This window comes from Drosophila grimshawi, unplaced genomic scaffold (assembly GCF_018153295.1).
Source record: "Drosophila grimshawi isolate 15287-2541.00 unplaced genomic scaffold, ASM1815329v1 contig_1367, whole genome shotgun sequence".
NCBI lineage: Eukaryota > Metazoa > Arthropoda > Insecta > Diptera > Drosophilidae > Drosophila > Drosophila grimshawi.
The window spans coordinates 4,707,656-4,722,630 of NW_025062889.1; the positions used below are offsets into that span (position 1 = coordinate 4,707,656).

Here is a 14,975-nt window from a genome sequence, read left to right on the forward strand (position 1 = left end):
TCAGTTCTCGTTTTGTTGCGTGCCCAGTGGGAGTGTGTTTGCTGCAGGAGGGCAAACGCAAGGCAAGGCAAAGCTAAAAGTAAATAAACCAAAAACTCGTGCACCGATTATTGTTTATAAATTTAAGCACTCCAAAAAAGCTGCGATAAATGCCTGATAAGCTGTCTACAGTTTAAAGCAAAAAAAAAAAAATATACAAATTATTGGCAACAGAACGATTTAAGGGGTTAGTCAGTAGAAGTACGCAGCCAATAATACACACACACACACACACACATGCACATGTATTTATTATAGTGATGAGCGATCATTTGTCGCTCGCCGGTTTTTTGTTTTTGTTCAAAGCTTGAAACTGTTTTTGTGTAGTTCGTGTTAATTGTCCGTTTTATAATAGACTAACTTAACTTCATGATATTTAGCTTAACAATCACAAGTAGGTTAATAGCTAATTAGAAATAAAATACTAGATTTATGCGCTAGCAAATACCCATCGATTTTATTATTTGTTTTTTTTAATATTTACATAACACGTCTTTTTTTTTCATTTTAAATTAAGTTTTTAGTTACAAAATTTCATTCGTGAAAGACAATAATATCGCTCATCTCTAGCTATATGTAAGTTGCAAGCAAAAAGAGAAAAAGAAAACGTTGCTAATAACAAAATAGCAAGTAAAGCACAATGAGCTTTGCAGTATATTTATTCTTAATTCCGCATTTCAGTTCAAAGAGCAACCCACGTCGAGCACAAGCAATAAAACTGTCTTCAGGCAGCTGAGGAAATAGCTAAGCATCAACAACAATAAAATAAATATCAACTGGAATAAGGACATCGACGAAATAATTGGCTTAGGTATGGATGAGAATCGTGTGGGCTATGTGAGTTTTCAGGATATTCTGTCACTAAATCAGGAGCACTGCAAAGTGCGCGATCGGCAAGCGGTGGAGCGAATAATCAATGAATTTATTTGGGGCGGACCTGAACGGATGCAGATGGTGTCCGATTTTGATTTTACGATTACCAAACAGCGAACGGATGATGGCATCGCAGTGCTCTCCAGTTTTGGCATCTTTAATAATTGCAAATCTCTGCCGCCGCACTACAAGGAGGAATCGGACAAATTGTTTAACAAATATCGACCCATCGAAATCGATCCACATATGCCCATTCCGGAGAAGGTGCAGTACATGATCGAATGGTGGACTAAATCGGGTCAGCTGACCAGCGGCTTTCCCTTCGACCTGGCCGAAATAGATCAAGGGGCTGGCCAATTCAAAAATGCGCTACGTGACCGAACGCATGAGCTGTTTGACTCGCTACGCCAGTTACAAATTCCAGTGCTTGTTTTCTCCGCCGGTCTTGGCAACTCGGTTGTGTCGGTGCTGCAACAGGCGAATATTTTATATCCCAATGTCAAAGTCATATCGAACTTTTTAAAATATAGTGACGGTATGCTGGCCGGCTTCCAGGAGCCCATGATTCATACGTTCAACAAGAACGAAACCGTTTTGGATGGCAGCGAATACTATGAGTTGGTGCACACACGCGATCACATCATTGTCATGGGTGATTCCCTCGGCGATGCGCATATGGCTGCCGGTGTGCCAGCATCATCGCATATTCTGAAAATTGGTTTTCTCTTCGAACATGTAGAGGCGAATATGGAGAAGTATATGAACACGTTCGACATTGTTCTCGTCGATGATCAGACAATGGATGTGCCGAGAGCACTGCTCGGTCTGATCGAGAGAAGGCATCAGCTTCGCCATCCACACATCGCACCGAATGACGCCGCTCTCCAGCTGAGTGCACTTTGAGTTTCCATGGGTATTTTGGAGTTTTAGTTGTTAATTGGCCTGAAAATACACTACAAAAGCTACTAATTAAATGGTTTACAAATAAACGATAAAGAAAAACAATCACTCATGTTTATCATCGGTATTTATGTGCATGTTTCATAATAAAAAGACATTTGTTTAGAAACGCATTAGCGTTAATTACTGATAACAACTAACAAGATTTGCTTTAACTGATTGATTTCACGCTTTGGGCTCCTAAATACAATCTAATATACTGCGAATTTGTCTAGATAAACTTTATGATTATTGTCTTAAGTGGAAGCAAGAGCGAGAATTGTATTAACAGCATTTTATCAAGGGAATACAATTGTGGCTACGCTCAGTGTAAAATTCGGAATACTTTTTTTTTTCGCTTGTTGCAGTTTACGAGCGAATCAGCTGATCTGAGTGGGTGGCAGCTGATCAAATATCTGATTAGCGAAATAACAAAAATATACACATGCAAATATGTATTTGCAACGCGCAAATAGAAATAGGGAATGTGACGCATTTTTATGAATATATATATATATATATATTTAAATATATAGTTAACAATATATGTTTACTTGGCGAATGCTCAAAAGTTTCAAAAAATCATAAACAAGAAACCAAATTAGAATCGCTAATAATGGTGACATGCATTAAACCATATTTTTTATTGATTATTATTGTTATTTCTTGTTCACTCTGAAAATATAATTCATAGTCTGGCAAAATGTACACACATTGCGACTTATCGCTCAAAATGTGAGAAAATATTTAGAAAAGTAATAAAATCAAATTGAGTAAATAAAAAAAACAACAAAATGCAATTAACAATCAAATATAACGTGCGCTGTGCTGTTCAACTGACTCGTTGATATTTACCAACACTGCCGTACTGTGAAGTGCTGGACAGCGACTGAACAGCTGGCACGTTTGCCATTAATTAGTGCTTTTGTGCAACACAGTGAAAATATACAAATCATTCGTATTAGCAGTGTTTTTTTTTTGTTTTTCTATACGCAGCCCGAAAAATTAACATAGTCAAGTGAAAAGAGTGTATTGCAAGTTGAAATTTAAGCAAGCAACACATACACACACACGAACAGCTGCTGTTAGTTGTTGCACGGAGGCAGTGACAATTTCCCCATCAGGCAAACATACGAATTATGTGTTGAGCTGAGAGCGATTGATCAGCTGGTGGATATTACAACAATAACAGTAATAGCAGCAGCAGCAGCAACTGCAGCGTCATGTTTGGCTTCGATGGCGAGTATCGGCGCCGTCCGGTGCAAAGTCTGGGTGGCGCCTCGCAGACCTGCGACCGAGACACGGCCATACGGAAAGCGGCCTTGGAGCGCCAAAAGCGCAACGATCTGCGACAGAAGGCGAACGGTGCTGTTGTCCTGCAATCCTATGCCCGCTCCTTCATCCATCGCCAGCGACGCAAGCGCGCCGAACGCGAAGCCTTCGATGCGTATCTGCATGCGCATCGGGATCGCGTCACCGAGGATGAGAGCTTGTGCTTCCTGCTGCGCCGCCTGAGCTTCTTCTACAGCATTCGTGTGCAAAAGGACAGCGAGCGACTGGTGGGCAGCAGCTACAATATATATGCATATATAAATACTAATTAATGTCTTTTTTTTAGATTGAAATCTGTCAGCAGATCCTGCGCAATCCTGTTCGGCTGCTGCAGCATTCAGCGCACGATTCCGTTTGGCTGCTGCGCGTCTGCAAGCTGCTGGATGCGTGCCTGGTTCAGTTGACGCTGCCGCACTGTGCTCAGGCCATACCGCTGCGCATGCTGGAGACATTCACCACGGTCGCCGCCGTGGAGCGTTACGTGGAGGATGAGACGTTGCTGTACAAGTATCTGGCTAGTGTGTTCAATTTCCTAATTCAACGCAATTATTTTGTACGCTTGCGCCAGCTGCTCGACGAGAAGTGCCCGCCGCTGGACGGTGAGACACTGGTGGCGCCTAGTCCGTTTGTCGATGCACTGCTGCAGCTGCTGCTGCGTCCGTTGACGGTGGCACGACGTCTGCCTGGCGGCGAGCATTCCCAACTCTTCTGTCGCAAGTTTATTAGCGACATCTTGGCCATGCCGCATACAGAGCCAATGCGCTACTTTGTGCTTCCCTGTCTGGCAGAGAGTGCTGAGTTTCCCTTCTCTCTGCTGATGCACTCGCTGCACAGTCTGCTTGAGCTGAGCACGGCGACGAGCGCTGCTGACTCTGCTGCCATAGATGATGGCGAGCGCAACTCAATGTTCTATGGCGTCACTCAGTCCATCGATGTGAAGCAGTCCAAGCCACAGTCTCGTGAGCTCTTCAGCTCATTTCTGCTCAACTCACTGATGGTGCTCGATCGCCGGCAACTGGGTGAGTAGCACAGAGTAGTATATCATATACATATCTGTCTAATCTATTGCACACTCTCCCTGCTGGCAGCCACATTGGAGCAGAGCCAACTGCTGATTGTCTATGTGCGCGTTATTGCCCAAATGATGCCTAATATTTTGCAGCTGCCAAAGTCAACGCTGCGCACGCATGCAACACCGCATCACCGCCACACAGACTCCGATGATGAGGACGATACGGATGAGTCCGATGAGGAGGACGAGGATCAGCCAACGACACGCCAACTGGACTATGATATGGAGCAGTCCTGTCGCACCACAGCCGAACTGAGCGCCAAGGAGCGCAATTGTCTGCTGGAATCGATAGCCATACTAAACGAAACGCAGCGCGTGGATTTCATTGTGCAGCAAATTGAGCCGCACATTGAGCACAGTCAGGTTATCTATGCGCTCTGCGAGATCTGTCACAATCTGATGATATACAATAAGCATGCGGTTTACGAATATAAGTGCGTCTCCATATTATATGTGTCTCCAAAACGATTCTAATGCCAATTTAATCTTTGTCCATCTAGACTGCTTTACACATTGGCCTTTACGCCAAAGTTCATACGCGCCGTTTGGTTCAAGCTGGCCGCCGAGTCCACGCAGCTCGGCTTCTCAGCGCCGCTCACACTTATCTCCAAGGGTGTTGTGCGTGAGTATAAAAACGCAGCTTAAATGAAATAGTGCTCATGGCATTAGATTCTTATGTTGAGTAGCCATTTTCACACTCTTGTTCACTCTCAATTCCAATTGCTTTCAGCAGCCAAGCAGCAGGGCGTGGATCGTACTATACCTTTGTTGGCCACGTTTTGCATGCTCTTTGGACGCCTCTTGCCCACGCTGCACGATGTGGAGTTCGTGGAGAATAAGCTGCTGGTGACGCCAGCCCTGCAACATGTGCGTCTGATGCCATTCTCTATTGCGGAAATTGTGCAAATGTCCAAGACGTTGAAGGACATAAGTCTCGGCCTCGTTGAGCTGGCGTTTCGCAGTGTGCTCGGCCATACGGATGCGGATGACAAGAAGCTGCGTCATCAGAAGCAAATCTGGGCCAATCTGTTAAATGTTGTGGTATTCGTGCTCAATCAGATACATACTCGTGATCTGCGTCTGGGCTTCTGTCCGGAGGCACATTGGACAGTCTCCCGCTTGGATTTGCCGCTCGATAGGCCAACGGATCTGCCCTTGACACACAGCAGTCGCTTGCGTGGCATACGACCATTTCAGCCTATACGAGACTTTACGCGCGAGGATTTCGAGAACGGGCCGCCCATGTCAACGAAACAGAAGCGATCCATTACCATCCTACGCGAAATACCCTTTGTGGTCGCATTCAATAAGCGTGTGAGCATACTTCAGGGCCTGGTCGCGGCCAACAAGATGCGTGTGCAGGGACATCTGCAGGCCTTTCTCCAGGGCCCCTCCATTATGATAACGGTGCGCCGTTCGCATCTCTACGAGGATGCCTACGACAAGCTACGTCCCGAGAATGGTGTGTACAGCTGCTGTATAAAAATGTTTGTGATTGTTTTATTAATTTGTTTTTGGATTTACAGAGCCGGACTTGCGTTTAAAGTTTCGCATACAGTTTGTCTCCTCGCTGGGATTGGATGAGGCGGGCATTGATGGTGGCGGTGTTTTTCGCGAATTTCTATCGGAGCTCATTAAAACCGCCTTTGATCCCAATCGTGGCTTCTTTATGTAAATGTGCCAAGCATTTTAGACTACTAATCTCTTACTAATCTCTAATTTTTCGTGCAGGGTGACAACGGACAACAAATTGTATCCCAATCCCAATGTTGCCGATTTGTTTGGCGACTTTGAGAAGCATTACTATTTCATTGGTCGCATTTTGGGCAAAGCAATTTATGAGAATCTGTTGGTCGAGCTGCCGTTGGCCGAGTTCTTCCTAACCAAATTGGCCGGCAAATATTCCGATGTGGATATCCATCAATTGGCCTCACTCGATCCAGAGCTATATCGAAATCTGTTGTATCTCAAGGACTATACGGGCGATGTGAGTGAATTGAATTTGGATTTTACGGTCGCCAGCAGCTCGCTGGGACAGACACAGGTGGTGGAACTGAAGCCACAGGGCCAGAGCACGCCGGTCACCAATTCGAATCGCATCGAGTATCTGCAACTGATAGCCAACTATAAGCTAAATGTGCAGATCAAACGACACTGCAAAGCCTTCCGCAAGGGACTGTCCAATGTGCTGCCCATCGAGTGGCTTTACATGTTCAGCAACAAGGAGCTGCAGATACTCATTTCTGGCGCTGAAATACCCATCGATCTGGAGGATTTGAAGAAGCACTGCAAATATGGCGGCGAATATACACCCGAGCATCCCTCAATCGTTGCCTTCTGGGCGGCTGTGGAGGGTTTTAATGATCTACAACGACGCCAGCTGCTCAAATTTGTCACCAGCTGCTCGCGTCCACCGCTGCTCGGATTTAAGGTGGGCCGCAAGGCATAAATTAGTAAAATAGTAACACATTGTATAATAATTATGTATATATATATGTATTTGTAGGACTTGGATCCGCCGTTCTTCATACAGAACGCTGGCGACATGGAGCGCCTGCCAACGGCCAGCACCTGCACGAATCTGTTGAAGCTGCCGCCCTTCAATACCATTGAGCAGATGCGCGAAAAGTTGCTATATGCCATACAGTCTGGTGTGGGTTTCGAACTTAGTTAAAATGTATACCGCTCACCCTCACAATCTACACACACACACACACATACACATACACATACATACATACATACTAACACACACACACACATATCGAATGCAATAAGGCCACACACCGACACCGATCGGAGTTCGCCTAATCCAGCAGCAGCAGCAACAGCAGCAGCAGCTGGTCAAGCACCAATTCCACTTCATTTAGAGTTGTACATTATGATTAACGTACTAATTAATTGTCTAATGTAAATGTATGGAAGCTTATGAGATATGTTTTTCCAGGTTTTTCTTTTTTAGTTAATTTCTTGTGTTTTCTTTCGTATTACACAATATAAATGTAAAAAAAACAACAAAACAAACCAAACTGTATTTTGTGTACAAATCTTTAAGCGTCAAAAGTGCGAAATCCCTTTAAATTTATAGCCCATTTGGGTGCCAGGTTATTCATGTGTGTGAATGTGTGTGTGTGTGTGTTTCTGTGTGTGTCTGTACACTGTGCTATTTCCGTTTCGTTGCAACACAAAGCATGCGGAAGTGCATGCAAATGCACACAAGAGTTGAACACTAGGTGCCGGAGTCCTGCTGCTGTCCAGTGTCCTTGACTTGATTTAACGACGACTGTTAGTTGAATTTGTATTTGATTACAAAACTGTATTTAACTTCCTTCTTTTTTTTATGGGAAAAGCAGTTGAATCTTACGTATAAATATTGAATCTTATATGTAAAATAATTCATATGTTCATACATCTGAGCATAAATCTTTTTTTTCTGCTTCCAAAACAAATGTTTATAATTGAATTAATAGTGAAGTTATATAAATCACAATATTTTAAGATAAAAGTGGGAATTATTTAGTGTGTTGCCACAAATAATAAATGGTCTGTTAAGGTCTTATTCAATGAGGCTTTAGTCCTCAGAATTTAATGTATAGGTTCTTGCACAGAAATGACGAAACTTTTTCCCCTCTCACAAAATGAATTAAATTGAAATTTCAAGTTCAATTTTGTAACTTTATCTATTATATTCTTTAAAGTTAATCGAACAGCATTAGCCTTTTATAATTACAAGGAAAAACTTTTTTATTCTAATACTTAAACCATTTTTTAATAGCTTGATAAATTCTATAAATTATTTGTGATTTAATTGGCTATATTCGGTGGCCTGTTCTATGATGCGCTCGTAGATAATGTGCGGCGCTGTTGTTGCATAGAGGAAGTCAATGTGATTGTATCCTTGCACCTGATAGAGCTTAATGCGACTGTTTTTCAACTCGCGGACAAGACGCAGCACATCCTTGCGGGTGGACAACGCATCCCGATTGCCATGGAAAAGCATCAGATTCAGGCGCACATTCTGCAATTGATAGGCAGGAGGTGTTGGCTGCCCGTAGTGCTTGGAGTTTAACCTGGCCGAGCGATAGTCAAACTGCTGGAATTTACCTGACAGAGCGAGAGAGATGAATAGATAGAGAAAGAGAGAGAGAGGGAGAGATAGAGAAAGAGAGAGAGAGCATAGAGCTGCAGCTGACAGTTTCGACAGGCAGCAGATCCTGTCAGTTGTACATGAGTTGTGCATTGTCTTACCGCTGTTGATGAGCTGACCAAAGTGCAGCAGTTGGCCACGGGAGATGCCCGCCGGTGTCGTCTCCAGAATCCGTGGCAATATGCTCTGCAATATTGCAAAAATTTTCAATTGATGAGGCCCAAAAGCCAATGGCCAAAAGCATTCAAATTTACGACCAGCCCCCCAAACCCGCCTCCAAAACTGACTGTCAGATCTTTGTGTGTGTTTGAAAAGCTGCTATTTCCGTTTCAGAATGACACAAAGCACACGGAAGTGTTTGCAGGTACAATACAAACACACACACACACACTAACACACACGACCTGTGACACATGTGAAGCCTGAAGGTCCTGTTTCGCCCCCTCCCTGACCTGAATTGACTTAGCGACTCATTGTTAATGTTGTTCTTCTTCTGCTTTTGAAATGATTGGACTGATTAGGGCTTTAAAGCATTTTAAAAGATTGCAACCAACTTGCTGCAAGTGCAAAATTAATAGTATAATCCAGCAAGAAGTAGAAACTGTCGACAGCTAATCGAAAGTTAAATTGAATTAAATCGGCAGATTATTTTTCAATTCTTTGCTTGCTTTGGTATTTATTTGTGTACTGCTGAAACGAGAATGCATTCGAAACAAGAAAGAATGGATAAAAATGATAATATATATATACTTTTTGTGTAGAAAGCTAATAGTTTTTTAAGCTGATTTAATAATACATTTAAAAATAAGCATTTTTGAAATACTGCCAGATTTCGTATTATTATTAATATTTTTAATGTATGTTCTCAATATTCCTGAATAATTAAATGTGTCATTAAATGTGGCACTTAAGCAACTGGCATCGACTGAAAATCTCTCTTTTTTCTTGTTGGATTGTTTTGACGGTTCCTCAGATTGGTGTTGGGTGTGTCTCACGTCCTGCGGCGACATGTTTGGTTTTGTTTTGATGCTTATTTGATTTTCCGGTTGTCCGCTGCATTTCATTTCATTTCATTCTTTTTCTCCGCTTCTCCGTTTTTTTCATTTTTATTTTTCTGGCTTCTTTTCAATTGCTGCAAGTTGTGGCAAATAGTTTTGTATATCGCTTCACAGCCGGCAGCTTGTTTGCTTTACTAGACTTCTTCAATGTGTGGTATTTGTTTCATTTTTAGTGGGAGTGTTGTTGTTGTTGTTGGTGTTGCTGGTTGCCACAAATCATGCTTCACGCATTGCAGTTGCACAGTGTGTTGAACTTTATGTGGCGTAAACTTAAGAGATGGGGCGCAGTGGGGATAGAGCTCTCAGCTAAATATGCACAAATATTTATTTGCGCGGGCAGCAAGTATGGGCAAGGAGACAGGAGGGGGTGGGGGTTGTGGTGGGGCATGTTTGGCAGTTGTCACAGTGGCAATATACTGCCCCTCCTTAGGCCCCTCCCCCGCCCATTGCTGCTGTAGGTAAGTCATCGCCTGGTGCTATTTGCTTAGCAATTTTGGTGCCTGAACAGAGTCGGGACCTGCCTCAGTTGTCGTCGTCTACTTGCTGTTTGTTTGGCTGCTTGTTTGTTGACATTTTTTATGGGAGCCATGACGATCCCAGAGATACGACACGCGATTGCACTTTGCTCCGTGGCTGGCGCTCTGGTGACTCGACTTTAAATTTGAGCTGAGAGATTTTTCTTTCTTATTTCTTAGTTTATTGTACGGGCAGAGTTCAATTGAGAATTTTGAATGCTGCTTTCTAGAATATTTTAGAGCGTTAAATTATATGAAAATAACAGCTAAAACTTGATTGAATAGTTTAAACTATAAAAAGGGTGTCAAGCTGCATCACAGTTCCGTTTCCTGTTCCGGCACATAAAGTGTAAAATTTCTGTTGGAATTTATGGATTGGTTTCAAATTTTGTACGGTATTTCGTTCCGTTATTATACTAGACTAATAATATCGTTTCCTATAACTTTTTTTCTTTCTGAATTAAAACTCCAATTATTTTTCGAATTTCTTTTCAAATTTTACCTATTTTTTTTTTTAACTCCCTCTTGCGTTAACCAATAAAACTTTATGTGCTATGCAAAATATTTTCGAAAACAATGCAAAGAGTGTTGTTAAAGCAAAAGTTCGTAAAGAAATTCATATTTCGCTCGAGCTGACAGCAATTCATTCACTTGGCCCAATGTTGAATAACTCAATTTTACACTGCCTGCCATCAGAGCGAGTTGAGGTATAAACCAAAGTTTTTTGGCCGCACTACAAAAGATATTCGGAAACTATCTATTGCCTGTCAAACTTTTGCACCTCTTTCGGGCCAGCTATAAAATAAAAACAACTGCCACAGCTGCTCTTGCCACATACACACACACACACACACATGATGTCTTACAGCTTACAGTTAGCTATTTCGTGTTTTTTTTATTTTTTCTTTTTTTTATTGTTGGCCAAAGCCAATTGCCAGGACCCTTAGCCTAATAACTAACAAGCACTTGGCGCCAACCTCTTCGGGACGAGCATCTCGTTCGCTTTGTGAAGCGGTTAAGCCTTTTGAGCACGCGCCCAACAACGATGCACAGATAAGCCATAAAGTTTGGCTAAAATAACATGAGCGCGATTTATTTGCCATATTTCATGGCAAAACAAAATTTAAATGTGCCGTGTGCGCAAAAAAACAAAAAGTGTTTAAGGCAACGTGGCGTATACGTAATGTGTGCTGTATAGTTAACCGTTGGAGAGCTCGGGCCAGGGGTGTGTGTAGGGGTGGGGGATGGAGGAGCGGGGTTCGTGACCAGGCAGCTGGCGCTGCTAGGGCCAACAACCAACGGCAGGGCGAGGCAAAAGTTTAGCGCACCTTTTGGTGCACATTACAGCAAAAAAAATCCCTCTCGAATGTCAACGAATATAAAATGCTCTTACGGCGTGACCAAGACAATGCTAGATATAAGTGTGGCATGCGTTTGACTAACACAAATGATTCAAATTATGAGAGTTGCAGTCTGTCAATTGGTTTAAATCAATTAAAATGTGCTCAAAATCCCAAATGTGACAAACTTTATGAGCAAACTAAGCAACTTTTGCAAATAAGTGCGAAAACAAACGTGCTACAATAGTTGGCACAACTGGCAGGATGCTGGGCAGGCAGCTCGTTTACGCATTTAAATTCAAATAACTTTTATTACTAAAACTAAACCCGGCACTTGAATGTGTTTTCTGTGTGCGTGTATGTGTCTGTTTGTCGTGTGTGTGTGTGTGGGTGAGTGTGGCACACTCCTGAGTGTAATAAAAACTTTTCCATACAACGCAACTTTAAGGACGCTTTGTTGGCTAAATTATGGCTGCATATATAATCGTAGTACTCACACGATCCAGCGGATACTCGCTGAAGCCCACATAGAGCGATGTGAGCAGAGTGCAGAGAACGGAGGTGGGCAGAGCGGCGCTGCACAGCAGCTGACCACCCGCCTGGGTCAGTGTGGTCGATGGCAGTAGCTCGTGCAGACCCAGTTGATTCAGCAGCTCCTGCAAGAAATGACAATGGATTACAAATGTTACAATCGATTTGAATCGATTATACTCTGATCCCAAAGTTAACTGATCTGATAAAAGAGTTTACTGGTAATCAAACTTTCAGTATTGTAGCTGTTCATTTGATTTAATCTGTGTGAAATGTTGTATGGTCTTAAATAGTGGAAACTATTTAGGTTTACCGATTTCAACTATCGAACTATCAACTACATAAATGTTTGTCGATTTACCTGCGCTTAGAGAGCATGAGAATTAAATCGAAACATTTTTACTTAAATACTTTATACATATTTTGTACCTTGTCAAAATATGAGATTTAAAAAGTGGAAAATATATATGTTGGTTGATCGATTTCAACAGACAGACAGACAAATAATAAATATACTCCTTCACTTTTGGAATCCGAGTTTAATATCAGAGTAAGTGCTATTTGCAGCATTAAGTATACGCACCGTGACGACGCCTGTATCGCTGGCGAGTAAACGCAGTGGAGGGCTGCTCAAATGTTGCAAATACGCAATGGGTGCGAGTAGAGCAACGCTGGCGAATCTCGCATTGAAAGCGGGCTGCTGCGAGAGGAGGACAAGCAGCACCGTGGTGCCCTGTGAGTGGCCCACATAGTGGAGGCGCTGATGACCCGTCACACGCAGCACATGCTCCACAAGGGCTGGCAGATCGTAGACGCCAATCTCGTGCCAGCTGAAATGCCAAAATTTCGCCTGACTGGCCGACAAAGTGCGATGTCGCCGCGATTGTGTTGTGCCCCTCGCATTGGGCAGCCACACATCGAAGCAGCGCGCATGCAACTGAAATGCCAACGCGCCTGCGCGGCCAGCTGCCACAAAATCACCCGCCGAACCGATGAGTCCATGCATCAGCAGAAAAGGCAGCTGGCTGGGGCAACTGTAGTTACGGGGCGGCGGAATGCGTTGCATTGTCAGCTGATAACCATCGACAGTTTCCACATGATGCACTTCACACTCGGCTCGATTGTGTTGCACTTTCTCGCATATCGCATCCAAAGCGAACGTATTCTGGCAACTAAGCAGCTGGAGTCCGATTGCAGTAAGTACATACAATAAGCAAACACACATTTTGTGGCACCATTCAAAATGTATTTACTTTTCTCTATTTATTGATATTATTCTTGTCAACGTACTTAATTTTCAATATTACTCTCATTTTACTTTTATTTATTTTTGGTTAGCTGAACTAAGTTTAAAAAAACTTCCACTCGCACAATTTTTGTTTATTTATTCACATAATACTTGTCAACCAAAAATATATATATTTTAAATTATAGTTTTTACACACAATTTGTTTTTATTTATTAATTTCATTGATGTCAACATATTTTGTAGTATTATTTACATTTCATTTTCAATTTTTATTATTATTATATTTAAGATTATTCCATTAATTATTTAAACGATTTCGATGCTTAATTCACTCCATCTCCAAGATGACTATCTAACGTTCAATTTAAGCTCACCAAGAAAATAATTGATAATTTACAAAAAAAAAAATTCACCCAGAAGTATTTAAGACGTGTTCCGCGCATTAAACGCGACGTTCGAGCTTCGACTGTGGCCCAATCGTGAGCTGTTTACAGGTTTTATTAAATGCGGCGTATACGTAATGTAAACAGTTAAAATGGGAGGGAGAGAGAGAGAGCTAATCGCACACAGACTTACATACAGGGCCATCGCTAATGCCACCATAAATAAACAAACATTGAGCTTTGTGTGTTTTGTTATAGCTTCCATTGATCAATTGAATAGGCCTTAACAATGTATTACAGCTTGTAGCAGGAACTAATATATTTCATATATTACCCTTTTACCCTTCTGGAGAGTATTGGAATTTCGTCGTCAAGTTTGTAACGTGTTTCTCAGAATAGAATTTCAGCATGAATATCGGGAAAGAATCCCTATGCTAATTGTGAATGAAGTATTAATTTAGAGTTGAAGCAATTATCGAAATCTAATCACTATTGATCAGCTGCAAAGATTGACCAATCTCTTTGAGTATAATATTAATATGATTTTCAAGTCGGAGCCAGAGCAATAATGATCCATAATAATGTTAATTTGGTAACGCAATTTACAAGAAATGTAGTTAAATGGTGTTAAGTGTATCCGAGTTGTCTGCTGGCTGGCAATTCAAAATATAGTAGCATGTTTATCTAACTTTTGTAATGGCCAACTTGTTAGATTTATGCCAAACACGGCCGACGTGTTAATTGCAGAGTCAAACGAATGGTTCAACATAAACAACTCTCCACGTTGGTGGATCCGTGGGTCAGACGCGCCTCAAACGAGGTGGCCAAAAACGATGGTGATGCGGCCTTGTCGCCCTAATTACCAATATTAATTTACTGCAAAATTTTGTGTGGTTGAAACTCTAGCTTCACATCTGGCATATAGTACATACATATGTGTGTGTGAGTGTGTTGTGTGTTGTTGTTGTTGTTGTTGTGTCAGTTGAGACTGCACATGTTTAACGGCCTATGTGATTTACAATTTGAATTGCGTCTACGTGTTGAAAATGCAATCGTGCTAATTAAAATGACCGCGATAGGGCGTGTGAAATTATTACATAGCAGCGCCAATATGAGAGTTTGCTAGAGAGACAGAGAGAGAGCGAGAGAGAGAGAGAGAGAGGAAGTGAGAGAGAGATGTTCTGCAGGAGGGGCGAGGCACAGTCACCGGCGAAAGCTCAGTGCGGTCAGGCAGCTGGCAGCAATGCGTTGGGCTCTCTCATCAAATTTAGTTGGTTTGGATGGCTCTCCATTGACGTCATCAACAAGTTGAGGTTGGTCATTTTGGAATTGCATTCTGGGCCTCTTTGAGCGCTGACTCGCTGCCAGTTAATTTGTTAGGAACATCATCATCATCCATCAGCCATCAGTTATGAAATTTTGATGAAAATCGAATGTTTCCAGAGTCACTCGATTTCTATTTGTATAATAATGTTTATGATTGAAAATGCAGCTAGT

At 42.2% G+C, this 14,975-nt stretch overlaps 3 protein-coding genes across 8 annotated transcripts; 2 read left to right on the plus strand and 1 right to left on the minus strand.

Annotated features, from left to right (window-relative positions):
• The first annotated feature begins 7 nt into the window (after positions 1-7).
• LOC6561021 (7-methylguanosine phosphate-specific 5'-nucleotidase) lies at positions 8-2,078 on the plus strand. 2 transcript variants are annotated; one of them, XM_032735436.2, is made up of 2 exons: positions 8-79; positions 721-2,078. In XM_032735436.2, the coding sequence occupies exon 2, from the start codon at positions 853-855 to the stop codon at positions 1,813-1,815; it is 963 nt and encodes a 320-aa protein (XP_032591327.1). In that variant the 5' UTR covers positions 8-79; positions 721-852; the 3' UTR covers positions 1,816-2,078. The 2 variants fall into 2 exon arrangements, with proteins under 2 accessions (XP_032591327.1, XP_001985753.1); XM_001985717.3 differs by lacking the exon at positions 8-79 and adding an exon at positions 562-615.
• A 625-nt stretch (positions 2,079-2,703) lies between these two features.
• LOC6561022 (ubiquitin-protein ligase E3C) lies at positions 2,704-7,274 on the plus strand. Of its 2 annotated transcripts, none has more exons than XM_001985718.2 (8): positions 2,704-3,410; positions 3,470-4,202; positions 4,272-4,689; positions 4,756-4,877; positions 4,986-5,717; positions 5,782-5,926; positions 5,987-6,686; positions 6,762-7,274. In XM_001985718.2, exons 1-8 carry the CDS (start codon positions 3,075-3,077, stop codon positions 6,927-6,929), a joined length of 3,354 nt encoding a protein of 1,117 aa, XP_001985754.1. In that variant the 5' UTR covers positions 2,704-3,074; the 3' UTR covers positions 6,930-7,274. The 2 variants fall into 2 exon arrangements, with proteins under 2 accessions (XP_001985754.1, XP_032590026.1); XM_032734135.1 differs by having other exon boundaries at positions 2,705-3,410; positions 4,989-5,717.
• A 642-nt stretch (positions 7,275-7,916) lies between these two features.
• LOC6560142 (lipase 3) lies at positions 7,917-13,565 on the minus strand. 4 transcript variants are annotated; one of them, XM_001985719.2, is made up of 4 exons: positions 12,430-13,565; positions 11,813-11,971; positions 8,504-8,588; positions 7,917-8,359 (listed from the first exon to the last, which is right to left on the minus strand). In XM_001985719.2, exons 1-4 carry the CDS (start codon positions 13,069-13,071, stop codon positions 8,049-8,051), a joined length of 1,197 nt encoding a protein of 398 aa, XP_001985755.2. In that variant the 5' UTR covers positions 13,072-13,565; the 3' UTR covers positions 7,917-8,048. The 4 variants fall into 4 exon arrangements, with proteins under 4 accessions (XP_001985755.2, XP_032590028.1, XP_032590030.1 ...); XM_032734137.1 differs by lacking the exons at positions 7,917-8,359; positions 8,504-8,588 and adding an exon at positions 9,260-10,126 and having other exon boundaries at positions 12,430-13,104; XM_032734139.1 differs by lacking the exons at positions 7,917-8,359; positions 8,504-8,588 and adding an exon at positions 10,160-10,201 and having other exon boundaries at positions 12,430-13,102.
• Positions 13,566-14,975: the final 1,410 nt, after the last annotated feature.

What these genes read in the sequence shown, in the direction of transcription:
- LOC6561022 (XM_001985718.2), top strand. Translation starts at nt 3,075, where the DNA reads ATGTTTGGCTTCGATGGCGAGTATCGGCGCCGTCCGGTGCAAAGTCTG. An exon ending in CCCAATCGTGGCTTCTTTAT is followed by an intron (nt 5,927 to 5,986) that starts GTAAATGTGCCA and finishes TTTTTCGTGCAG; the next exon opens with GGTGACAACGGACAACAAAT. An exon ending in CACCGCTGCTCGGATTTAAG is followed by an intron (nt 6,687 to 6,761) that starts GTGGGCCGCAAG and finishes ATGTATTTGTAG; the next exon opens with GACTTGGATCCGCCGTTCTT.
- LOC6560142 (XM_001985719.2), bottom strand. Translation starts at nt 13,071, where the DNA reads ATGTGTGTTTGCTTATTGTATGTACTTACTGCAATCGGACTCCAGCTG. An exon ending in GCGATACAGGCGTCGTCACG is followed by an intron (nt 11,972 to 12,429) that starts GTGCGTATACTT and finishes CATTTCTTGCAG; the next exon opens with GAGCTGCTGAATCAACTGGG. An exon ending in TGGTCAGCTCATCAACAGCG is followed by an intron (nt 8,360 to 8,503) that starts GTAAGACAATGC and finishes TCGCTCTGTCAG; the next exon opens with GTAAATTCCAGCAGTTTGAC.
- LOC6561021 (XM_032735436.2), top strand. Translation starts at nt 853, where the DNA reads ATGGATGAGAATCGTGTGGGCTATGTGAGTTTTCAGGATATTCTGTCA.